At 37.1% G+C, this 26,723-nt stretch overlaps 2 protein-coding genes across 3 annotated transcripts; one reads left to right on the top strand and one right to left on the bottom strand.

The window, feature by feature from the left end:
* Positions 1–367: 367 nt before the first annotated feature.
* On the top strand, positions 368–17,122 carry LOC114258911 (3-hydroxyisobutyryl-CoA hydrolase-like protein 1, mitochondrial). Of its 2 annotated transcripts, none has more exons than XM_028198913.2 (14): positions 368–645; positions 763–843; positions 3,550–3,618; positions 3,743–3,806; positions 8,141–8,220; positions 12,286–12,369; positions 13,032–13,116; positions 13,647–13,732; positions 13,861–13,982; positions 15,042–15,102; positions 15,323–15,421; positions 15,507–15,608; positions 15,694–15,735; positions 16,783–17,122. In XM_028198913.2, exons 1-14 carry the CDS (start codon positions 517–519, stop codon positions 16,900–16,902), a joined length of 1,224 nt encoding a protein of 407 aa, XP_028054714.2. In that variant the 5' UTR covers positions 368–516; the 3' UTR covers positions 16,903–17,122. The 2 variants fall into 2 exon arrangements, with proteins under 2 accessions (XP_028054714.2, XP_028054715.2); XM_028198914.2 differs by having other exon boundaries at positions 395–640.
* A 1,489-nt stretch (positions 17,123–18,611) lies between these two features.
* Positions 18,612–24,358, bottom strand: LOC114258912 (melanoma-associated antigen G1-like protein). The gene is made up of 8 exons (XM_028198915.2): positions 24,105–24,358; positions 22,646–22,694; positions 22,315–22,558; positions 20,727–20,879; positions 20,238–20,343; positions 20,018–20,132; positions 18,982–19,044; positions 18,612–18,861 (listed from the first exon to the last, which is right to left on the bottom strand). Exons 2-7 carry the CDS (start codon positions 22,691–22,693, stop codon positions 19,006–19,008), a joined length of 705 nt encoding a protein of 234 aa, XP_028054716.2. The 5' UTR covers position 22,694; positions 24,105–24,358; the 3' UTR covers positions 18,612–18,861; positions 18,982–19,005.
* Between the last annotated feature and the right edge of the window lie 2,365 nt (positions 24,359–26,723).

Genomic DNA, 26,723 nt, shown 5'->3' with positions numbered 1-26,723 from the left:
TTTTAAAAAAAATAATAGTTTAAATTTACTTTATTCATAAACTTCTTATTTCATTAATTTAATTCCTACCACACAAACAAGTGAAAGTTATGAATTCAGTTCCTAACATTTTAAAAAAAGAAAAAAGAAAAGAAAGAGCGTTATAGATCTTAAATAGTTTATTAATTTTTTTACTAAACCAAATTTTTCACTAAACCTCTCGCATGGATATAAGATCTATATAAACTCACACGTGTATGAATTTCACACGATATAAGAGGTTTAGTAAAAAATTTAATAAATTATTTAAATCTCTAGCATAATTGAAAAAAAAAAAAAAAAAAAAACCTAATGACAATAGTTGCCCCAAAAAACTATGAAAGAAACAACAGGGACACACCCCATTAATCACAATAATCACAAGTTGACAACGCATCATCACTGAGAAAGCAAGCAAGAACCACCTCCAATTCGGAGTTGGGCCAGAGAGAGAGAGAGAGAGAGAGAGAGAGGGAGGGAGGGAAAGTAGAGAGAGAAATGCACGGCTTCAAGTCGGCATCTCTAATCAAGCGTTGTCTTCGCAGCTCTAGCTTCATCTCTGGCTACTGCAGAAGCCTTAGCTCTCTCTCCTCCAACAATGCCCTCAGCGATGATCTCGACGGTATTGTGAGTTCTCTCTCTCTCTCTCTCTCTCTCCCTCTCTCTCTCTCTCTCACACACACACACACATGCCCCTTTTTACTCTCTCTTTAAAACCCCTCTTATCTCTTTGAACTGTTTCAGGTTCTAGTTGAAGGGAAAGGTTGGTCCAGAACTGCAATTCTCAATAGACCCTCTGTTCTCAATGCCCTCAACACTGCTGTGGTCTGTTTCTTACCCCTTATATCTCTATACAATCTTTTTGGTACTTGCTTGAAAAGATTTTAATGTAAACAAAATTCAATGAAGACCCAAAAATGTGAATAAATTTATTATAAAATTTATCTATATTGTTTCTTTCTAAGTATGTTTCCCAAGTACCCAAAAGTTTCACCAAGATATCTAAGATTTATGGATGTATATTGTACGGGAGAGAAATATTCGTCTCGCTCCGTACCTCCTTGCTTCCAAGCTCATCGCACTTCCTTAGAACTTTGTCGTACGGTAAACAAAACAAAGGTGAGCTATCTGGAGGGTGGGTTTGTCGGAAAACCCCCTCCGATGGTTAAGTTAGCTTGCTGGGAGAAGAGAGAAGGGGGAGAGCACAAGAGAGAGAGTTGCACCAAATTGCTTACCTCCAACGTCTGTATGCTCCTCCTTTTCAAGGCTGGCCATGCAGCCTCAGAAGTTGTGGGTGCACTACCTCTGCTGTCCTTCTCTGGACAGGCGGCTGTGCTCTCCTATACACGTCTAACACGTGTAGAGACTAAAACCTCTAAACAGTGTTTGTCACACTACCAAACGGTATTGATGCATACCAGGAGTGGGTTTCTCTCTTCTCTTTATTGGCCCACGTGGAATTCCCGACCGGGCTATTACTTGCGAACACCCCGCATTGCGTCAACCCCTTAATGCTGGGCTAAATCAGACCGGTCTATCAAGAGTAATACGCTCAGACAAAGCCCTGATCGCCCGGCATAGACCGAGGGTAGGTGCGCTGTGCGACATCTTGGCTGCACACCGTGATCCCAAGGACCGCCTGCCTCGGTGATAGTAGACCGAACAGGATGCAGTTCGGTCGTCACATGTCTCCGCAGCCTTGGACCTCAATGCTGGGGAAGTGGTGCCTACTGGCTAATCCAGCTCGCCCGGGTTCGGCTGACATAATATTCTGTGTGAATCTAGCTCGGCCTGACACCATATTCCATGCTGGTCCAACTCGGCCAAACGCATCTTGGACAACCGCAGTCTTGCACTAGCATTGCATCTAGCGCGGACCCAATCTAGCCCAACGATGTGGCCCAGGTTCTTCTCGCCCGACCCAACACCACATTCCGTGTTGGCTCAGCTCGGCCCATTGTTTGGCACAAATCTCCCTCTCATATATATATACATATATATATCTCTTCACACAAAACTATATATAATACACATGAATATAAATTCAATTATTCATTTAGTGAGGGATGTCTCTAATGTAGAGGAGTTAGTGTCGTTACTGGGTTGCAAGGTGGAATCCTAGCTAGTTACTTATCTTGGTTTTACTTTGGTATGACCCTTTTTCAGGCAAGGAATGTTTGGGACTCTTTATCATTAAAAGATTTCGGAGGCATTCGGCATGATGGAAAATGCAATATTATTCAAAAGCAGAAGACTTACAATGATTTAGAGCAACTTGTTAAGTTTGCCTACTTATTTCATGTCTTCAATAGCATAAAGGTTTGACAAACTGCAAAGGGATTTTATTTGGGCCAGAGCAAGGGACAAGTTTAGGGGTTAGAGGCTTGCAATTTTTTAATCACAATCGTGCTATGTAGCTCGAAAAACCAGGGCTCGAATGGCCCGATTTTTATTTTATTTTTTTCGTTTTTCCTTTCCCTTCCTTGCCTTCTACACAGTTTCCTCTCTCTCTCTCTCTCTCTCTCTCTCAAACATGACTAGAATGAAGTTCCAAACCAAATCAACTGATCTATGTATATATACAAATCAAAATTAAAAAAAACCCCCACAAATGAACCCACAACAACTGATCTGTGTATACAAATCAAAATAAAAAACAAACCCACAAATCAAAACCAAATCAGAGACAATATACACACATAGATCTACGTGTATACACACATAGATCTGTTGAGAGAAGAGGGAGGAAGAGACCCACCGTCGTGCCATCACCGGCGCGCATCGCCTCTTCTCTCTTCCTTCTCTCTTCCCTCTTTTCCCGGTTTCAGAGAATCTCTTCCCTCTTTTCCCTGCTTCAGAGAATAGAGGAAAAAAAAATTCTCCTTGTTTCAGAGAAAAGAGAGGGAAAAAAAAAGAGAAGCAAAACGACGTCATTTTACAATTCGGGCCAATCGAGCCTCGAAAATTTTGAGCTACCAAGCTTTATTCTTTTAATCAGGTCCTTTTGGGAAACAAAAGGCTTTGGAGATATGCTTGTGAGTTAGGTTTTGGAGAAGTGTGGTCAAGTCAGAGAATGAGACTCCAACCATACTCTTCATTTTTTACTAGCTAAAATATAAAAAAAGGTAATTCTTTATTTTTCCTAATTCCTTTTTTTATTTGTGTACTCCAACACTAATCTTTATTTTACCTATTTATATACACACTGTTTAAAGAGCCTCCCAAGGCTCTTTAAATGTACCTAGCATTGAAGAATTTTGTTAAAATAGCTATTATAATAGTTAGCCCATTGGAGTGACTAAAATATGATAATGCTAACTATAATAGCGAACATGTCTCATTTAAAGAGTCCCTTGGGGGTATTGGGCTATCAGTCTTCAGTCCCTTCACCCCTACATTGTCAGTATCTATTTAGCTTGTGTTTGATCTGAAATGGGTTAGATCTCAAAATTTATCATCTGGGTTCTTTGAGTGTTTTGGTTTGTGTCCATTGTATGCATGAGTCATGAGATCTTTGTTTGTGGTGTCCAGGGGGCAAGGTTACAGAAGTTGTACAAATCCTGGGAAGATAACCCTGACATTGGTTTTGTGGTGTTGAAGGTAATCTGTTTTTGATGATATAGTAATTGGGTCGTTCTTCTCACACTTGGCTATTGATTTCTTTTTGTTTACATGTGCTAATTTATGGTAGAAGCAACTTGAACATAATTTTTTATTTTTGAAGGGAAGTGGCCGGGCATTTTGTGCTGGTGGTGATATTGTTACTCTATGCCATTTAATAAATGAAGGTAAGGAGCATTCATTTTCTCTATTAAGACCAAATAACAATTTTTTTTAACATTCAGTTAATTGTATTTTTGATAGTTAAGTTATGCTTTTCTAGAAAGTTTAAATAATTCAAAAGCCCCATGTAAAAGAGTTATAGCTTTATGTAATTAGTTGAAACAGTGACGTAATGGAATATGAGATTTTGTACTTTGTCATTTATGGAGTTTTAGGAAATGAAACCAGGTAGGGTAAGTTGTAACAGTACGGTACACAATCTAGGGTTTTTTGGGGAAACAAGAGTGCAACATATTACAAAAAAGGTAAGGGGGTGTTGTGGGGGCACAATGCAGAATGTAAGTTCAATGTAGTATGGGAAAATGAGGGAAACAAGGAATTTAGATGAGCTAGAGATTACAAAATTGACTACTTTGCTCTCGGATAAATGATCACAAGGAGAGGCAGATTTGGGAGGGCTTTCGTTATAGGCTATGAAGCGCGGATACTGATACGGACACGGACGCGGACATGGACACGAGACACGATAATTTCAAAAAAATGGGGACACGGACATGGCAAATTTATTTATTTATTTATAAATATAAATGTATTTGCCATGTAAATTAATATTATGTTACCAAACAATCAAAATTAATAAAACTAATATTAATTTAATGTATATATAAAAGTCACTACATTCAAATATATGTATAAAAGTCACTACATTTAAATAAATAAATAGAAAAAAAAAAACTGATTTAAAGAAATATATAATATATTTATTATACATTTATTATAGATAGACAAATGATATATAATAGTATATTTATTATAGATAGACGAAGGATGGAAACGAGAGAGAGAGAGAGAGAGAGAGAGAGAGAGATGACTAGTTAAAAAAAAACAGATAGAGAGACGACAAGAAAGAGAGAGAGAGACAATGACACAGAAGACGAAGCGAGAAAGAGAGACGACAATGACAGAAGAAGAGATAGGGAGACGACGATCAACGCGAGAGAGAGAGAGAGAGACGAGAGGTGAGAGAGACTTACTAGACTGTAGATGGTGCTCGATGGAGATGGAGCTTGATGGAGAGATCGATCGAATGCCTTCCTCGAACAGGTTCTTCGTTTCTCTTCTCTCTCTCTCTTATTTATTTATTTATTTATTTTTCTTCTGATTTTGGATTAGGTTTCTTTTTCCCTTTCTTCGGATTAGGTATTTGATTTTGGACTTTTCATGTCCCCTACCAAAAAAAAGAAAAAGAAAAGGGACACGCCAAATGGCATGTCCAGTGCGTGTCCGTGGCGTGTCCCCATGTTTGAGTCCGTGCTTCATGGGTTATAGGATTGTAGTTTTATGGAAGATATGGGAAAGTGCACCCGATTCTTATATATTAAGTTGAAACTACTATTGGTTTTTACAATTGTAAGGAAGGGTAAGACTATTGTGTCCACCAAAAAAAAAACAAATACATGAGACAAATATTTCGGGATTGTTATGAGCTTGGAACAGTTTTCGGAGACAATAATTAGGGTGTGGTGTGTTCTTTTAGGGCCTGGGTTGGATGTTTGTGGAGGGGAAGGCTTTGGGCTCCTAAAAATGGAATTTTAAAGAGGGAGTAGAGATGGAAACAAATTTGATTGGAAGGTCGGAAGGCCAATAAAATACAAAATGTTTAAGTAAACAACAGAAGTTAGACATCATGTTGGATTCTGTTGTTATCACATAAGATTAAAACTGTATCTCACAGCACTAAGAGAGCTGTAAAAGCTTCTGACCTTAACTTCTAAGTAATCTTAATAGTGAAAAAAAAAGAAAAAGAAAGAAAAGAAAAACAAATGTAGGCTTTAGTCCTAACTCTAGTGGAAATGGGAGTCCACATTTTTCCTATAGACCTACTGAAGTTCACAATTAAATGTCATTAATGGAGGTGCAAGTGCAACCCATAGACCACACTATAGGTCATGTTTAGGATACCTTGAAACTGCATACCAAAAAAAAAAAAAAACAGAGAGAAAAATACTGCTAAAATTAAAGCAAGTTCGAGTAGAAGAATATTGATAGAATATTATATTATGAGAATTGAGAGGTCACTCTCTGAAAAAAAGAAAAAGAAAAGAAGAGATGAAATATAGAAACAAGGAAAGAAAGAAAGGGAAAAATAAGTCTATTAAGAGAGGTGACAGTGACCCTCTTACTTTTTTGAAGTGAAAGATCTTGTGTTGTGCCCCTTCAATCTTTAGTTTATCAGCTCTCAAACCAAGCTCCAAATTTTCCCCTTTCTTTAAATTTGCTCATTTTTGAACTTCTTATGTGCCACATTTGATTTACTTTGCAGAATAGGATAGATGTGAGTGCGGCTAGAGCAGAGATACAATTTTGTAGAAGAGGCAAAACAAGTTAGTCCTCTAGAAAAACGTTGCTATTTTGAGCATGGAAACACTCTCAAATTAATAGTAACAATGGCAGGAGAAGTTAGTCCTCTGGGTAGGAGAAGTACCTCTGCAAATACAAGTATCTCATTAGCCCCAAGAGGAAAAAAAAATCTTCTAAACATTGGCATGTTTAGTGAGATGAAGATAATGCAAGCTTCCCCTTCCAAGCTTAAAGATCATTAGGTTTTGTTTGCCAAGGATATAGTAAGCCTTAAAATTACAAAGAAGCAATGGCAGCTCTGGACTCATTTAAATGGCTAAGGTGAGGGAAGACGAAATAAACTCAATCAATAAGACTGAAGTGTGGGAATAATTCAATGAGTTCTCAAGGAAGAAAAAATCTAAACTCTGGTGGTTCTTTATATAATTACAAGGCCAGGCTTGTAGCAAAAGGCTATATGCAAAAGCTAGGGATAGATTACTCAAATAAAATCTCATATAGTGATAGTAAAGCTTGTAGCCAAATGGATGTGAAGATGCATTCTTGAATAAGAAAAAGGAAAATTTTATATGGAGCAACTATATGAATTTACTAGGGAGGATCAAAGCGTTAATAAAAGAATCAGTATGTCGTCTCAAACAATTATCTTTCAATGATATCTCACTTTTCACCAAACAATACTAGAAATTAGATACGAGATAATTAAAATGGATAACTATATATATATTTGGAAACGTGTAAGAAAAATATATTACTTAAAAATTATATATTATCAGTAGGAAATGATGTGGATATGACTAATTAAACAAAATCTTATCTAGGATCAAAGTTTTAGATGAATTACATGGGTTAAGCAGTATATAGTCACTCTTGTCTTACAAGTCTATGTAGCTAGGAAGCTTCCCTATGGCTCATTTAGGGGTAAATGAGCTAATATCCTAAGAACAAAAATAACCCATATGTATGTATATTAAATCTTTGCCATTGAAGAAAAAAGAAGTATTAAAAGAGGGTGACATTCTCTCTCTCTCTCTCTCTCTCTCTCTCTCCACCTTAAAGCACCATGTCATTAAAAACACACCCAAAAAGAAAGCTTGAACTGGATATACACCCTCCCTCTATATATGTGTTACTTCAAATTCATGTTCTCTTTCTCTCTCTCCACCTTAAAGCACCATGTTATTAAAAACACACCCAAAAAGAAAGCTTGAACTGGATATACACCCTCCCTCTATATATGTGTTACTTCAAATTCATGCCATTTCTATTAACAAATTGTTGAGGAGAATTTGTGTGCCATTCAGCAGATCTACAAATGTATTTCCTTCAAACAAGTAGTAGATCATCAAAAGGATTGTGAAACTAGTGTTTACTTACTAGTTGAATGGAAAAAAGAAGGCAGAGGAGGAAAAAGAATCTGTTGCAGGCTTTTGGAGATTTGCTTCTCCATCCAGAGAATGTTGATAGCTTGATTTGGAATGAACAGTGAAGTAAGGAGTCATTTATGGCATACTCAACATTCCTACTAATGCCATGTTGCTTGATGTTTCAAACTAGGGTGATTTGAGTTCTTACTGGAGAATGGAATCCCAGTACTTGATTAGAAGAGTACCCATATGTTCTATATCACGAGATTTTGAATGATTCCCATCCTCCAATTGCTCGCAAATGTGTCATCACAAAACAAATAATGACGTATCTCATGGCTAGTCTCCTCTTCTATAATATTTTCCTTTTGTCACAACCTGCAAGTAGCCTTTGTAAATCTCCTTGTTAGTCTATAATTATGAGTCAAATATGTTGTACATCAATATTAGCATTTGTATTCTCATTATAGCCATAAGTAATAGCTTCCGCATAATACCTGGTATTAGATGCTTTACTCTTACTTTACAACATTATCTGTGTGTTTTTTGGACTTGAAAAACTTGATGCTCTTTTGTAAAGAATCTTATAATCTTTGTTTCACTCTTTGCAGGGAACATAGAAGACTGTAAGGAATTTTTTAGAACGTTATATAGTTTTATATACCTCCTAGGTACATATTTGAAGCCACATGTGAGTATTCATTACTTTCAAAGCATTAAAGGTTGAAATGTATAGTTGGCTATTGTTTTCATTTACAATACTTCACTATTCACAATTGTCCATTTAATACGGTCATGTGTAGACATTTTTCCATGAGATCCATGATCTGTAGATGCTTGACATTATGGCCTTGTTTGGCAAAGTATTTTTGGCTAAAATAGCCAACCAAGACAAAATAGGCTAAAATAGCCAATGAAACAAAATGTTATATCAAAAACCATAATCATTTCTCTCACATCCATCAAATCAACTACAAAAATAAGCCAACCAACTTCCCAAACACAACTTTTTTAACTAGGATAAAATAGCTAAAAAGCCAACTAAAATAGCTAACTTCTCAACGAGGCCTATATTTACTTTGAAATCGTTGTATATGAATTCCACTTGTTTCATCTTTACTACCTTTTATATGCATCACTTTGGTCGAACAACAACACTTGTGCAATCATGCAATCGCTTTTCATCTCACCAAATTGGAGACCCCGTCATTCCCTAAACATATGATTATAGGGTTCATGTGAATTTGTGGTCTTTCCCCTTGTTCGGTAGACAAAGTGCATGGGTGGGAGCAAGACTTGATGGAGACGAGAGAACTATAGAATGGGCTTCCAGAGTTCCGAGGGTCTTGATGAGGGTAGAGTGATTGATATGTGGGAGCATACTATTTGTTCCATCTTTGCCTCTCTCGAATTGATTGGTCGTGTTTTGTGACAAACAATGAATATTTCGCGATCCAAATGGTTCTATTAGGCTAGTGGACTCAACTAGAGAACATAAGAGAGGTATAAATTAAATTGATGGGGCTGCCGATTGACTTATGGGATGGGGAAGTGCTTAGGGCTGTGCAAGCTTGTTGTGAGGGGCCTAAATCGTAGTGGACGAAGGCACAACGAAGAGGGTCCATCTCTGGTGGGCTCTAGTGTTCGTTATAGACAACATCCATTTGAATTTAGTGCACGGCTAATGACATTCCAAATTTGGTTTGGGCTCAAGTAGGGTCAAGAATAGCTTTTTGGTTGAAGAAATCTTTGATGGGCTGCCAAAATGGAGGGAGACGGTGGAGCATGGGAAGGATGCTATGGAGTTGCGTGCGGGGGTATTGGTTTTCAGAAGTGGATAGCTAGCATTGGTAGGAATGTGGTGGACATTGTGCCATGTCACCAGTCTGAGGCGAGTCAGTTCAAGGTGTCAAGTTATCAATTTTTCTAAAAGCCTAAGTTGTTAGGAAATGGGCCCAACAATGTATATCAAGCTATCTAACACCCTCCCTCACGTGCAACCCTGTCTTGCATGTGGAGAGACAAACAGAGAACCAAATAGAAGGATAAGCAAACAAACGGGGGCGTAATACCAAATGCTAACGAATAGACTTGAACCTAAGACCTCTCTTAATCAAAGCTCTGATACCAATTTTTGCAAAAGATCTAGAAACAACTGTCTGCTTCTTACTCTTCCATGATATAAGATGATCACTATAGAAAGTACAGAAGCCAGAAGTAGAACGTCGATTAGTTTTGAATCCTACATAGTCAGCATCAGTGAAACAAGAGAGCTCAGATTGGGAGCGGCTGTAAAAGAATTATCCCAAGTCAGGAGAGGTCTTCAAATATCTCAAAATGTGATGAACCGCATCAAGATGTTCTGTACAAGGTGCATGCATGAATTGACTAACAACACTGACCGCAAATGTCAAGTTAGGTCTAGCGTTAGTTAAATAAATTAGGTGCCAAATGTTAGGTTAGGTCTAGTGTTAGTTAAATAAATAAGACGCCCAACAAGACGCTGATACATGCCTGGATCCTCTAGCAACTCGCCAAACTCTTATGTGAGCTTGACATTGGGATCTATAGGAATAGAAGCTGGTTTACAACATACCAGTATCTTGAAGTAGGTCAAAAGTGTACTTTCTCCGTAACAGGGTCTCCCTTACCTATCGCTCTTTTCTTGACAAGTTTGAATCAAAGGCTATTCCTCGTTCTGTGTTAGAGGCCCTTTAAAATCCAAAATGGGTGGAGGCTATGCAGACTGAGATAACAGCTTTAGAATAGAATCATACTTGAAATTTGGTTCCTTTACCGTCTGGCGAGAATAATATGGGTTGCAAATGGGTATTCACTATTAAGTATCTAGTTGATAGCTCTGTTAAAGCTCGCTTGGTAGCCAAGGGCTTCAATTTGGTATCAGAGCTTGGTTGGGCTTGTGACGGGTGTGCCATTTGTCCGGCTACTGTATGTTGTGATCCAAGAGGGTGTGTTGGAATGTGTCCCACATTGCTGCCTGGTGGTGCCCCATCTGTGTTGGTTATAAAACTCCAGTTTCCCTCTCCTTAATGCATTGATTTTAAGGAGAAGTGTGGGTTAGGCTTTTCAATTCAAGGCAAAGAGGATTTTAGGCGGAACTCTTGGGTGCACATGCCCATGGGTGTATAGAGTATTCAGGTTGAGTGTACAGGGTTCACCCCCTTTTCTGCATTTTGTTTTATAATGGTCCCATTTGGTATCACTTATAAGTTAGCTTTTATGATTATAGCTTTTTCAATTATTAGTTTCAAAGATTTAAATATGTTGTAAATTTATTTGGCGCAGCTTTTCATAATCTGTGAAAAAAAAGTTGAACCTATTTAGTTAAATAAGTTGTTACATAGTTTTTTGTTGTGCAAATGTGCAAGATATCCTCAAAAGTTATAATTAAAGCAAAAGAGATGGGTCTCTTTTGCCCATACCTATTTAGGAGGTTCAAATAAAAAAGCTACGAATTGTAGCTGAAGAAAATCTCACTTTTTTTTGACTTAACAAATTGAAAAAGTCAGATAAGTTATAATCTAAAATTGCAACCGACTACCATTAGTCAACTTTTTTTTTAATTAAATAAGCTAAATATGTTGACTTATAAGTGGCTACCAAACAGGACCAATACTTCTACTTACCAAAACAGAAAAAAAGGTCTGGTTTCTGTTATATTGGCTGTTCCATTTAAAGAGTGATGCTATACATAATCCCATTTCTTACCTCATTTTCTCACTCCAAGACACAAAGCAATGGGGCCCACATCAATAAATGCACATAGGACCATTCACATGTGTCTATGAGTGAGAAAATGAGGCAAGAAATAGGATTTATGTAGCATTTTCCACATTTAAATGGCTTAAGGAAATTGTCTTGGTATGGACATTCTTGGTTGTTGCAAATTGGGAAAACACTGCTAGAATTTCAGAACAACACTTGTTTTAGGATTTTGGGTCTTAGTGAAAATGCCTGTAATGTAGGCAAAGGGTGAGACTTATGGATGCAGGCTTTTAGGTCCAAGAATCAACATAATTAGTTGTTGATTGTAACCATCAAAAAGGTCTGCTTGTAGAGAATGAGAAAAGAGCAAGAAGAATTAGGGTAGTTTTCTGTCAGTTCTAGAATCCTTTAGGCATCACATACTTTTATGATTATATCATACAGATATGATTCTAAATAGTTTCAGAAACTTTCGAAAGTTCAGTAAATTGATCTCTATCAAATTTGAAAGGTTAACATTTGTATGTATAAGCTATTAGAGATCTTCTACCTCAACAAGGTAATTGATACTGACCTGACCCAAAAATATAAAAATAATAATAAAACTACAATGTTTGTAAACCTATATAAACCAAATAAAGATCAAATGTAAATAATATCCAATAATGTAAGGCCCAAAAGAATCCCATATAAAACTGGATCATTGGCATGTCACCTTAAGGAAACAATGAAATTCAAGTAGACGTGAACTAAAACCTGATCATGAGATGGTGGTCTCTGCCTTGAAAGCAACATGTTTTCCAGGTTTTTTCTCTTATTGGAGTCTAATTTTTCTTAAACTTCTTATGGCCTGTATAAGTTATTATTTTGGGGGATAAGGGAAGGGGAATATAAAAGCTACTGTTTATTACTGGTTTGACCCTTGATAGAATGGATAAAGAAATCATGTAGATGGGATTCTGGGTTATCTCTTTCATTTAACAGTGTTAACCTTTATAATTACAGCAGTACGTTTGCAATCTTCATATAGGTGGCACTTTTGAATGGGATTACTATGGGTGGTGGAGCTGGGGTTTCTATACCTGGGACATTCAAGGTTGCAACTGACAAAACTGTATGTATCAGAGACTCTTGTGATTATTATTTGTTTCCTTTTCTTATTGTTAGTTGTTTATATTGATAATGTAGTGGTTTTGTTGTACACTTCCTCTGCCCAAGTAAGCTGTAAATGATTTTGCAAAGCTTGAGGAAGTTCCACATATATTTTTGAATGGGGTTGGTTTTCATATTTGATTTACGATTAACATATTAAAAAAACTCAGAACATAAGATCTAATTTGGACTAACTGCACTGATTCCCCTGCATGTGGACTCGTCTCTCACCATATGATCATGGTTCCTGAACTTTTTCTCATGTAATGCAGGTCGTGGTATTTTCTATTTTACTTCCATTTTTATTTGTTTATTGTGAATTCAGGTCGTGGCATCATCTTTTTGTTTAACTGACCCCATGTAATTGGAATAAAGGCTTTTTGAGTTATCATCTTTTCATTCAATAGGTTTATGGTTTGCCTATCACATGTATTTACTTCATTTTCATTTAGTGGAAGCAATACGATCACTTGCAAAAATTGGACTCAAGAATAAGAATTTGATAGTTTTAATTTTCTCCACTTTGTGGTGATGTTAATATTCAATTTCACCTATTTATTTTCTTTGTTCGAATATAATCCAGCCGTTGAGGGATTTTGTTATATTTTGCCCTTACAAATGCAGGTTTTTGCTACCCCTGAAACACTAATTGGTTTCCATCCTGATGCTGGGGCATCATTTTACCTCTCACATCTACCTGGTCACTTGGGTTAGTTTTTATAATTTGCCTTGTATTTTATTTTTCTACGCATTGTCAACTTGTTTTAATTAGTACAATTGTCATGACACTATAGAAGAACCATTTGTGGTTGTATAATTTGGAAAGATATGCCTGGGAATCTAATTTTGATTTGTTTTAGGAGTTTCAACTTGACCAAGTCCAGATAAGGGCAATTTGTTGGGATCTTGTTCTGTTGAATATGCATCTGAATTGCTCTTTCCTAAAACGTCTCTAATGATGGATAAATTTAAATCATTTCTTAGTTCCTTCAGAATTTTTGGATATTGTGAAGGCAGACTGGATTTGTGAGCTGATGATAGAGACTGTAAAATTTGAACTGCATCCTGTGTACTTGACCCACCGCCCTTCTTGTCACCTTACTGATTTACTTCACTTACAAAAACCAAATGAAACATTGATAATTCATTGTCTAAACTAGCTAGGCCATCTGATTCATGAGGTAATGAAATTGATGTAAGATTTCTCTGGTTATAATGTAATGTGTGTTTAATTTGTAGGGGAGTATTTGGCTCTCACGGGAGACAAACTGAATGGAGTCGAATTGATTAGCTGTGGACTTGCTACGCACTATTCAATCTCTGCCGTTAGTTCCGCTGGACCATTTGCCTTACTCTTGCAGTATACTTGTTTCTTTGGGCTTTATAGCAGTTTTGATCTCTCTCTCTCTCTCTCTCCTTTTATTTTTTTTGTTTAATTCCTCCTCACTGACAGAGGCTTCCATTAATTGAGGAACAACTTGGAAAACTGGTTACCGATGATCCTTCCGTTGTTGAAACTTCTCTAGCCAAGTATGGCGATATTGTCTATCCTGATAGGGCGAGTGTACTTCACAGGTATAATCTTTTCTTCTTTTCTTTCTTTCCCATAGATGTAACTATATTAATTTTGACTTGGTAGGAAATTTCTTTTAGAGGTTACTGTAGGCAAAATGGTGTTTTAAGAGAGTTTTGAAGAACCATCTGATGTAGTTTTGTGAAAGGTGATAATTTTTGGGCATTCTAACATCATATGGAACCGTAATCACTAGACTGCTTTGTGTTTTTTGTTCTATTTGAAGTGAGTGCTTTACGTCTTTTGGGGGTGGCATTTTGGAAGCAAATGTGATTAGTTTAGTTTAAATCATGTCTGCCATCATTGTGGTATTTCAAAGAACATCATTTATATTTTTATCATCAATGTTTGTGGTAATTCCTATCTTTATTCCTGTTTTGTATTCTAAAGAATGATTTTCCTTAATTTCTTTTGGAAAAAAAATGGGATTGATTTTATCTTCATGGTAGAACCAAATCCCCTATTATGATTTAGGATGGAAGAACTGCTAATATCTATGAGAATTCTAATGAATTACTAGATTTTCTTAGTTTCATTAGCTGCCTGTTTTACTTGTACTCAACTTTTTATATGCATTTTTTGGGTTGATGTCTCCATTTTCAAGTTGACTCCATTTTTGTTTTATTCCATCAAACACTAGGAAACTAATTAAACTAGTAATTTTATCAAGCAAAAAATTGAACTAGTGGTTTTCAAAGGGCTTCCAAATGGAGCCTCAATCAATCAATCCCAATCACATTAGATAAGCCATTTGGATTTGGATTTGGATTTGGATTTCTTCCAAAATTGACCTGAATCATTTTGTTCCATCTCTTTGTTCATGGACTGGTAACAGCAACACTTTGATTATTTATTTTGGCTTTACTTTCATCTGGGTTAATTAGAGCCAGATGACACTTTGTCTAATGAAGCCTTTGTTCTTTCGAGAATTTTCAGACAACCACCAAAAATTAAATTGCCATCCCCATACTCTTGATCTTGTCATTTGGATAAACATCTTTAGTAAATTTTGTCTATGACAATCTTAATTTAGTTGATCCTTTATTCTCTCATTTTCTTAGGATTGAAACACTTGACAAATGTTTCAGCCATGACACAGTTGAAGAAATCATCGATGCTCTGGTAAGCATATGATTTTTTTTGCATAATTCTTCAGTCCCAATAGAACTTCCCTTTTTGTTTAATTTTTCCTGGAAAGCTTAGTAACATTATGCCATAAAAACTGCTTAATTCCATTTTCCATATATTTATGATAAAATCTGAGGAAACAAAGTGGAAAATCTTTGAAATTATACCATTCAATTTTTTGTAAAATAATGCTTCAAAATAAATATTTTTTCAGGAAAGTGAGGCAGCGAAAACACATGATGACTGGTGTACTTCAACCCTAAAGAAACTACAACATTGCTCGCCATTAAGCTTGAAGGTTTCCTTAAGATCTGTAAGTACCTTTTGTTTTTCATCCGGCTTGGTTCTAACAAGGTACTTTTATTTATGTCTTGATCCTTAATTAATGTTTGTTTTAGATACGGGAAGGTAGATTTCAGACTCTCGATCAGTGCCTGGTTCGTGAGTATCGGATGTCCTTACAAGGAATCTCTAAACAGATTTCTAATGACTTCTGTGAGGTAGTAATACCATTTGAGCTTGACTTGATAGGAAAGTATTCTTTGATCTTTTTAACTAAATATTGTTCTTGTATTTCCTCGTCAGGGGGTTCGGGCAAGAGTGGTGGACAAGGACATGGCACCCAAGGTATCAATGATGTAAATTGTATTAGCAAGGTAGCTTTTGATAATCAAATGATATATATATATATATATATATGGAGGTCGTGACCTACCTTGATGGAAAATGCTCTTCACCCCCAACCTTATGGCTTGGATTTGAGTTGCATGAACGTCCACACAGAAAATGGGATAAAGCTGCCTATCTACTACCTCTCTCATACCCTGCCATAAGCGGGAGTTAGGGGTGAGAATTTTGAACACAACCCGAATGGACACAAACTTAGTAGGTTAGAGTTGATCATTTTTTGACATGAATATGACCTGACCTAATAACATGAATATTAAACGGGTCAAGTCAGTGTCAAATCTATATAACATGAAGTTGACACGAATAACCCTTTAATAAAAAATTAGTTACACATTTTAATGTTTTTTCCACTGAAGAGTGACTTGACATTTTTTGAATCCCTTATGTAAGTCCATCTATCTTATTAAAAAGTATGCAAAGTAAGATTTTAAGGCTAATATGAATTTTTTTTTTTTTTTTTTAATTTAAGATATTTTATTTTTTGTCTACTATTTTAGAGTCAATCTAGTAAAAAAAATATAATGATAGGATATAGTTTATAAATTAGGAAAATCTAAGTAAGTAGAAATCAAATATTTTTATGAATAATTTCATCCATGGGAGATTAGTTCATGAAATTTAACTTGTCGAGAAAAAAATAAAATTTTGCATACACATGGTATTTTTAACTAAGGGTGAAAATCTTGATGTGACATGCTAATTCGACACTAACTAAACACGTACCAAAAATAATACGATAGAATAATACACAATAAACGAATTGAGTTATGAATACGACCCAACATCTCACAACATGACATGATGCCCAGTCTCGTGCATTGAATGGTCCAGGAGTGATGGGTGTGCTCTGGGATAATAGGCACTTGTCATTTGAGTATCAAAACCCTATATGGCATGTTGTGCCCTCAAAATATTTGCATTCAACTGCACTGTTAGCAGAATTTGATTATTATTCATGTTTTTTTTTTTCTTCAAAATTTGCAGTGGAACCCTCCGAATTTGGAACAAGTATCCAAGGACATGGTAGATCAGTATTTTTCACCTCTGAGCGAAGTTGAGCCTGATCTAGAGCTACCCATCAAACAGCGCGAAGCTTTCACATAGTTGAGAATGTGCTTCTCATTTTTGTTTTATGTTTTCTTAAGCCGAAAGTGTTGGGAATTCGCAAAAGGATATTGGAAACCAAAAGAATTCAAAGCCTTCCATGTTTTCCCCTGATCTCTCTCTCTCTCTCTCTCTCCCATTTTTGGAGTGGATGAATATTAAGATCGTTCTGTTGCATAATGAAAATTTAGGATAATAAAAGTTGCCCATATTGGTCAAATTTTACCGGAATCATTTTTTTTTTCTTTTTGAAGAACAGAAAGAGCATCTTTCATTTACCTTCCAGGATTGCAATTTCTTGCCATCACTATTGAGGTGCAGGAACTGAACTGCAGATGTATTATCATTTTTTTTATTATTTTATTTTTTTAGACAAGATGCTTGATCATCATCATCATCAAATAATTAATGAAGGTAATGAGGTTAATAATCAGTGCTAGCTTGCTTTGATTTTCAATGGAGACTAGTTGAGCCTGCACCTGTGTTTGCCCATCCTTGCCTTTATTTTCTGTTTTCAATGTAAGATCACACACACACATATATACTATTATATAAAGGCTTCAATTGGTGTCTTGAAGCCTTTTGTTTCTCCTCATGCCTAGTGTCTCATTTCTTTATTAAAAAATAAAGTTTAGATTGAGAATTGAGTGGAATTTGAAATTAAGACCTTAGTAATTTTTATTTATTTATTGAAGTTGCACATGTATTGTGTGTGTCAACTGTTACTATATATATATATATATATGGGAGGAGGATAGGATAGAGTGGAGAGTTGTCTATTTTATATATAAAGCTAATTTACTTGACCTACACCTGTGTTCTAACTTCTTTGACAATATTGAATTAAACCGCCATTTTTCCATTATAGTTTTCTTGCCCTCTATTTGGATGAAAACGCAATAGATGAATAATTGCGGAACAACTTTTGAATCCTCAAATAAATAATAATAATAATAATAATAATAATAATAATAATAAAACACAATACAAAACAAAAAAAGGAACAAATTTTGAATCCTCATATAAATAGTAATAATAATAACAAAACAAAATAAAATTCAGTTTATTTTTAAATTGATCATCTCAACTTGAGAGAAACGTTTGGACTTAATACGCCTATTTTGGGACCAACTTCAGTCTAAACCGTTCCACTTCTTAAGATTCAGTTGAATACAATATTTATGCAAAAATTAAAATAATTAAATATGTATAATTATATATTTAAATTAAATTTGTTTTAAAAAATAAATGACAAACATAATTTTAAAAATAACCATTTATTTTTTATAACATGAATGTAATTCAAACTTATAACTACTGATGCCAAATTATACTAAATTTTTTGCATAAATATTCTGCTGAATTAGTTTTAAAAAATAAATAATTTGAATCACCAAAATCGGTTTCAAAATGAACTTATCAAACTCAAACACTCTCAAATTGAAACGACCAACTTAAAAAAAAGCCAAATTCAAAAAACGAAGTCTAATTATTACAAGCATATTCAAAATTAACTTGAACGCGTCTTAAAACTAAGTTTTCAAGTGTAGTTTAATACATTTAAAACTTTACATGCACTAGTGATCCCTACTGTAGGTTGCCCAAAAAGGACAAATTCTATGATGATGGTCCTACATTACTAATAAATCTACCAGACAGTTATCTGAATAGTTCCCAAATTCTCCACATGTAGCAAACTCTTGCAAGAATTATCCAATCCAAACACAATATAAAGTATACCAACTATTTAAATACAATCATTCACTTCAAACAGGATGCAATTCTGTTTTCACAAAACGCACTACACTGCATCACAAGATGGCCCCAGCAAAACAACACACACACACACACACAAAAAAAAAAAGAGAGAAAAAAATAAAAGGGGTTCGGACATGTTATAGCTTCTATCATTTCTACATAGCATATTCATCAACCCTGAAGATCTCGATATTTAACTACCTGCAACAAATATCAAGTATTGTATGATCTTTGATCAGTCTGCTGATAAAACATCTTGAGCAGCCTTAGAAAGTAGAATTTGAAATAACATGGCAAGAAACTAGAAATGTGAAATTGTACCTTCAATAAGTTAGCAAGGGGACACTAATCAACTTCTGCGGGAGTGACATCTTTTCGCACAACCTGCCATCACAAAGTTCCTTAAAGACCATATTGAAGAACTAGGGGGCAAAAACTATGGGAAATGATAATCATAGATCACCAATTATTTCATGGTTCTCCAATATTCTTGTCATTTTTTAAAATTGTCCATCAGTAAGTAAGAAGACCTGACACCATTAAGGTCAAGATAAGCAGCCCGTGAAAAAGTGGAAACAAAAGGTACAGATTCATTCCCATGCCAAAGACATGAGTACGGGCATATTAACAATGTGGCATAGACTAAGTTCAAAAATTCTAGAGACTCTTAGGCTGTGTTTGGTTAATGGATTTCGAGAGGGATTTGGAAAGGGAAAGGAAAAATGTGTGAAATATAGGTGAAATATTATATTTCATTCATATTTCACCTAACTTTACATTTTCCCTATCCATGGATTTGAGAAGAGATTTGGAAAGAAAAAGAAAAAAGGTGTGAAATGTAGTTATATTTCATTCACATTTCACCTACCATTTCCATTTCCATTTCCCTTTCCGAATCTCTACCCAAATCCATATTCACATGGGTGTGGACACTGACACACGCTTGAACTCAATGACTATGTGTAACTTAGTCAAGCAATGCTAGAGACTCCAAATGAGTTATCAAATATTCACATGGGTGTGGATCCCATGTGGATCCCAAGGGGTGTGGGGATCCACACCCTTGTGAATATTTGGTAACTCATTTGGAGTCTCTAGCATTGCTCGACTAAGTTACATATAGTCGTTGAGTTCGGGTGTGTGTCAGTGTCAGGTTCATCAAAAGTCAATAGAAAACTGCCCCCTCACCAGGCATATGCAACATTTGTACGGGAAATTCCTAAAGTACTTACTGCCTTGCATTCACACAACATCTTAATTTACTGCTGCCAAACATAACTCATTCCGAAGATGAAAAATGGAACATAAACAATGAAAGAAAACCACTAAATCATTGAGCTCTAAATTTATAAAATACCTGTGACATGTATTCTTTAATTTTCTCACTAATTGGTCCATCTAAAGATCTCTCAGCAAGCTCATAAAACAAAGTATTGCCTTCAGGTCCATTAGTTTTTTCCTTCTGCAAATATCTAACAATACAAGAGTAGGATAAGTGGGGGTATTCTATTCAGCGTAAAGAATTCCATTAATCAGAAGCACCAAATGAGAAATCTACCCAATTTGGCAATTCTTACCTTTGCTGGACAAGTGCCTCCAGAGACTGTTTGATGTTTCCGAGGATTGGATGGCTTTCATCACTTTCACTCAATCCCAGCCGCCTCAAATGATGCCAAAGAGCTTCTGTGATGCATTCACCAGAACAAAAAGACCTCTTTCATTTTAGATTAGGACAAGAAACAAAATAAGAAGATAGGAGGGATTAGCCCATAAAGTTTCATATTACAATTTTAGATCAGAAAAATTTAACTAGGTGATAGTAACCATCTAATATGGCAAACTTTGCTGGAAATTCTTATGAATCAGTTCACAGTGATCCACCAAAAATATAGTAGTAACTTCCCATAAGATTCAGGATTTCAACAAGGTTTTGTCTTATTTTCTAGGGTGGATGCAATAAATAATCTTCCAGGGCTCTAATTTGTGCTATCTATCCTGGCATTCTGCTAACAAAGAAATATTGATTAAGATGTACATAAATAAGAGAATCCACATAGAAAGCATACCTTCTTGAATTTTGCCTCCAGCAAGATATACGATACTAATAATAACGAAAGTAAAACCAGTCAGATGCGATGTATTTGCATCCTCAACATATTTCTTATACACTTTAGCTGGCAGCTGACTTATAATAACATAGGATTTTGCATCAGGAACACCTGGAAAAGTAAAATGTAGAAACCACAATTACAGCCAAGACCAAAAAAAATTGTCTATACCCTGTACAATGCCAGAGATGGTTATGTCTATGATCCAAATGGTTCATAATTACACACAACCTGTTACAGATTTTCATTTGGAATTGGTTAGGGAAAATAACTGAAGTAAAGGACTTTCTATGCTATTTGACGTGTTTCACATTAAAATTAAATCCAACCAAGAGATTCTACTATTGCATGCAGTTTATCTTTTTGGGGTGGAAAAAAAGGATGCCATCTGAAATGATAGTATTCATGGTAGTCGCAGCTGCTGATTGCAAGAGGGTGCATAAAGGTATTAAGTAATGTTGGACTTTATGGACATTTTAGGAGGTTGATTGTTCAAACTTGAAAGTGCCAATGTCATCTCCAAGGAATGTTAAAGTGGTGGTGGAAGTGGCAGTTCAAGATAAATTGTCATGCATTAACAGAAACTTAGTGGTGCAAACAACAATTGACCAAAGTGTAATTTAATAATCTGATTCAAATAGAATACTCATGCAGTGAAGTGTCTATACAAGTAACTTAAGTTTAATAAGCTTCAACCAACTGCGTGAAACATTCAGTCAGATAAAACATGCAACTAAATAGTTTTAACCAAAAAACTATATTGTAAGCGAACCAGCCAATGCACGACACCACTGAGGAATATGTGGCATGCATTCTACTCCCCTCGTGTTAGAAGAAAACTATACCTTTATCATTCACATGCAGAACTGGCATGACAGCCTTTACATAGGAAAGAACTGCATCATGACTTTTGGTTTTGGACCATTTATCTTTAAAGAATAGAGACATTCATGAATGGAATTTGGTAATTAAGATCAACAAATTAACCAATTTGGATATTCAATAACAATATAATCCAAATTTCAACGCAAATTCTTCAAGCAAGCCAACGCTAAATAAGCTGAACTATGCTTCACTGAAAATGATTTTGAAACAACCTATTTTGATCCCCAAACTGAATCCAGCTATACGATTATGAGAGCAACATACATAACTTGCATTCATTTAGAAAAGTAAAAACAAGAAGCATAAAGTCATGCAATGGATCATCAGAAACCAACAGTGCCTTTTTAACAGGGTCATTTGGTCAGTGGGCTTGAAGAGTATACATAGACAAAAGGCAAGGGATTACTGCCTAGGTGTCTTTGTCATAATGTTCGCATTTAGAATGGTAGCCAAGATACTTACAAACCAAGTAAACCAAAGAGAAGATGTGAGTAAGCAGATGATCACTTAAAATTGAATAATAATTAGCAAAGAATAAGTTTTATACTGATGTGAAAAAAAAGGTCTGCTTGGTGTCTGGAGTATGGTGGCTTCCACAGCAGATGCATGCTATGGGTAACACATTATTTTCTCAAAAGATTAAGTGGTAATGGTTTCTCACTCTGTTGTGAAGAGCGGCCCTGATTTGTTGAAGGGCGAGACCGTTGAAGCTCCCTCATTTCATATCCAAAAATGCTTAAAAGCTTTTCTTTGGCAACATTGATTACAAAAGCAGGGAGAGCCCGCTGCCGATAGTTTTTAGTAATCAGTTGAGTAAGCTCATCTCTTTTGATCGGGCACCCTGAATTCTGCTGGGTTTTAAAAAGGACATATCGGATCACTTCTGCAACAAGCCTGTCCTTTTCCTGCATCCATAAAAGTTTTACAAACATAACATACAGACAATACAGCAATATCTGAGAATGTAAATGGAAGTGAGGCACAGTATGCACCTCCACAGAAATATCAAATTGAGAGAAATCTTCACCGGAAGTTGCCATCCTGGATCAAAATGAAAAATGGTAGGTCATTGAATTGTCTTAAGATACAAGATAATACTTATCAAATATATATATATATATAAGATTGTTAGGATAGGTTTAGGTAGATCAGCTATTTTCGGTGATCAAAACCTCCAGAGTTTGTAAGCTGTGGAATTGGGGCTTAGTTTATTTTTAGCTCAAAGAGTGAGATGGAGTTGACCATGTTCTTGCCTCCATGTCGGTTACCCTCGAGTTTATGACGCGTGTGGACCCCTTGCAGAAACACTCTTTGCATCTCTCTTGCATTTAGGTAGCAGCCTATCCTCGGAATTCAATTATCTGAGTTTCAAAGGAAATTCCTAAAAAGTTATGTGAGTTTTTTTTTTTTTTTTTTTTACACAGCTTGACCTGCGCTCAACAAGTGCCGGAGCACTCAAACTCCTGCAAGGCCCGCTCAACAATTTCTTGACAGGAGCTCAAGCTCAAAAATTGCTGCAAGTACATGGGCTCAAAGCGCACAAATTCACGAGAGGGATGCTCAGCCATACTATGGTTTCAACTTGGTACATACTATGATGTCTAAACCAATTGCAAGGGGAACTATTTTCACCCAAATTCTTATATCTATATATACATTTGTATGTGTGTCTAGGCTTACATCTATCTATCTATCTATTTATCTTTATACATTTATCATCTATATTTGATTGGTTAGAGCGTCTCAAACGCTTCCTCTTTTGTTTCATCAAATTTAAATTTGATAAAAAACATAAAGTTTTCGTGCTCCAATGTTAACATCAAACCAGTATCAAATTGAGGATGGCTAGAGCCTTTCATTAAATTACTGTAGATAGCCTGGGACTGTACACCGGACGAGCAGCCGGTTGTTCTCCCGGACAACCTCTCACTTGCTTAGACTTCCCGTAAATTTCCGCTCGACCGGTGATTTGATGAAAAATGAAAATTTTCCAGTTGGAACGCTTGAAGCTTTTACTCAAATTTGATGAAAAAAATAGTAAACGTTGGAGACGCTCTTAGGACATTAATTGTATGGAATCTTTGATTTTTGCATCTTCTATATTCTCTGATTGGGTTTTGAGTTTACCCTCCTTATGATTGCTATAAAAAAATAATTAAAAAAAAAAAAAGAATTCGAAGAATGAGACATTCCACACAACTAAGCCTTGTGACTTTATTTGGTTTAAAACAAAAACCTTAAAGACAACAACTTTATTTTTCATTATTTTCCTTCCGTTTCTCACCAACCAAATAGAAAATTAGGGTTTGTGTGCGTAAAATACTTGCATTCAGTTGGATAAGTTGGGACTCTGTTAAAACTCCAATTTTTTTTTTTCTTTTGGGGTTTGTTTATTATTCCTAATTAGAGAAAGTAATGCACACAAGGAGAGAGAGAGAGAGAGAGAGGAACCTTGCTTGCAACGGTGAAAGGAGAGCTACGGCGGTGGCACAAAGCTAGAGAGAGAACACAGTGAGAGAGAGAGCAGTAAAAGAAAAGGGGCAAATTAATTACAGACAAAGAAAATGGAGGGAAATAAATTGTAGCTAGGGCGAATTGTGAGGGAATAAAAAATCGGATAACCTTTGAGTCACTTTACTCCTTTATCTATTAATTATGACATGGCTAATCTTAAATTTTAACTCTCCTTTTAAATAAAAATAGTTAAAGATGATATTACTCTATTTGAAGGATAAAATAGTCATATAATTTATTTTATATTAACTACCTTATATGAGATTTTTATTGATAAGTCCAATTTAGAAGTGTTTTAACCCAAGAAGTCCATGAAGGAATTTTTTAATCCATTTAGTCCCATGTATGTATAGTTTTATTCCATAAAGTCCATTTTCTTGATTTACACTATTTTCTTGGACACTTATGCCCTTATATTTAATTTTGATACCCTTATAAATATTTTTTCAACGATTAGCAATTTAATGATGTAAACATTCATATTTTAAAATTCACATTTGTAGGAATGTAAATTGGCCCGTGGGCGGCCCGAAACCCGCTCGCGAGCCAGGGCGGGTCTGGCCTGTTGACAATGTGAATATTCACATTGACATGTTAAAATTCACATTAATAGGAGTGTAAAATTGGCACCCGTCCCGTGGCGGCGCGAAACCTGCCCGCGGTCCATGGGCGACCCGGGGTGGGCCCGGTCCGGCCCGTTGACAATGTGAATATTCACATTGACATGTTAACATTCACATTGATAAGAGTATAAAATTGGGCTGCGGCCCATGGGCGGCCAAAAGCCCGGCCGCAGCCCGGGGCGGGCTCGGCCCGCGCCTATTGACAATATGAATATTCACATTGACATGTTAACATTCACATTGATAGGAGTGTAAAATTAGCCTGCGCCTCGTAGCTGCCCGAAACCCGCCCACGGCTCGTGGGCGGGCCCGGCCCGGCCTGTTGACAATGTGAATGTTCACATTGACATGTTAACATTCACATTGATAAGAGTATAAAACTAGACAGCAGCCCAGGGCGGGTCCGACTCGGCCCGGCCCGGCCCGTTGACAATGTGAATATTCACATTGACATGTTAACATTCACATTAATAGGAGTGTAAAATTGGCCCTCGTCCCGTGGCGGCGCGAAACCCGCCCGCGGCCCATGGACGGCTCGAGGCGGGCCCGGTCCAGCCCGTTGACAATGTGAATATTCACATTGACATGTTAACATTCACATTAATAGGAGTGTAAAATTGGCCCCCGTCCCGTGGCGGCGCGAAACCCGCCCGCGGCCCATGAGCGGCCCGGGGCGGGCCCGGTCTGGCCCGTTGACAATATGAATATTCACATTGACATGTTAACATTCACATTGATAAGAGTATAAAATTGGCCCGCGGCCCATAGACGGCCAAAAGCCTGCCCGCTGCCCGGGGCGGGCCCGACCCGGCCCATTGATAATGTAAATATTCACATTGACATGTTAACATTCACATTGATAAGAGTTTAAAATTGGCCCGCAGCCTGTGGGCGGCCCGAAGCCCGACCGCAGCCCGAGGCGGGCTTGGCCCGACCCGTGACAATGTGAATATTCACATTGATATGTTAACATGCACATTGATAGGAGTGTAAAATTAGCCCGCGCCCCGTGGCTGCTCGAAACCCGTCCACGGCCCGTGGGCGGCCCGGGACGGGCCCGGCCCGGCCACTTGACAATGTGAATATTCATATTGACATGTTAACATTCACATTGATAAGAGTGTACAATTGGCCTGTGACCCGTGAGCAGCCCGAAGCTCGACCTCGGGCCAGGGCGGGCCCGGCCTGTTGGCAATGTGAATATTCACATTGACATGCTAACATTCACATTGATAAGAGTGTAAAATTGGCCCGCAGCCCGTGGGCGGCTCGAAGCCCGATCGCAGCCCGAGGCGGGCTTGGCCCGACCCGTGACAATGTGAATATTCACATTGACATGTTAACATTAACATTGATAGTAGTGTAAAACTTGTCCGCTGCCCGATGCTCGCCCGCGGCCCGGGGTAGGCCCGGACCAAAACCCGGGCCACCCCGGGCCGCCCAAGGAACGCGAGTCAATTTTACACTCTTATCAATGTGAATGTTAACATGTCAATGTGAATATTCACATGTCAATGTGAATATTCACATGTCAATGTGAATCAACAGGCCGGGCCGGGCCCGCCTCGGGCCGCCCATTGGCCGTGGGCGTGTTTCAGGCAGCCACGGGGCACGGGCTAATGTTACACTCTTATCAATGTGAATGACAATGTGACAATTGTGAATATTCACGTTGTCAACGGGCCGGGCCCGCGTCGGCCTGGGGCCGGGCTTCGGGCTGCCCATGGGTCACGGGCTAATTTTACACTCTTATCAATGTTAATGTTAATATGTCAATGTGAATATTCACATTGTCAACGGGCCGGGTCGGGCCCGCCCCGGGCCACCCATGGGACGCAAGTCAATTTTACACTCTCATCAATGTGAATGTTAATATGTCAATGTGAATATTCACATTGTCAACAGGCCGGGTCGGGCCCGCCCCAGGCCGCCC

This window comes from Camellia sinensis, chromosome 5, assembly GCF_055761805.1.
Source record: "Camellia sinensis isolate YWXY chromosome 5, ASM5576180v1, whole genome shotgun sequence".
Lineage (NCBI taxonomy): Eukaryota > Viridiplantae > Streptophyta > Magnoliopsida > Ericales > Theaceae > Camellia > Camellia sinensis.
Note: the sequence above shows the minus strand (reverse complement) of the source record. Positions and strands in the feature narration are given on the sequence as shown.

What these genes read in the sequence shown, in the direction of transcription:
- LOC114258911 (XM_028198913.2), top strand. Translation starts at nt 517, where the DNA reads ATGCACGGCTTCAAGTCGGCATCTCTAATCAAGCGTTGTCTTCGCAGC. An exon ending in AGGTTGCAACTGACAAAACT is followed by an intron (nt 12,370 to 13,031) that starts GTATGTATCAGA and finishes TTACAAATGCAG; the next exon opens with GTTTTTGCTACCCCTGAAAC. An exon ending in TGAAGGTTTCCTTAAGATCT is followed by an intron (nt 15,422 to 15,506) that starts GTAAGTACCTTT and finishes TGTTTGTTTTAG; the next exon opens with ATACGGGAAGGTAGATTTCA.
- LOC114258912 (XM_028198915.2), bottom strand. Translation starts at nt 22,693, where the DNA reads ATGGCAACTTCCGGTGAAGATTTCTCTCAATTTGATATTTCTGTGGAG. An exon ending in GGGCCGCTCTTCACAACAGA is followed by an intron (nt 20,880 to 22,314) that starts GTGAGAAACCAT and finishes TTACTTTTCCAG; the next exon opens with GTGTTCCTGATGCAAAATCC. An exon ending in TTAAAGAATACATGTCACAG is followed by an intron (nt 19,045 to 20,017) that starts GTATTTTATAAA and finishes TTGTGATGGCAG; the next exon opens with GTTGTGCGAAAAGATGTCAC.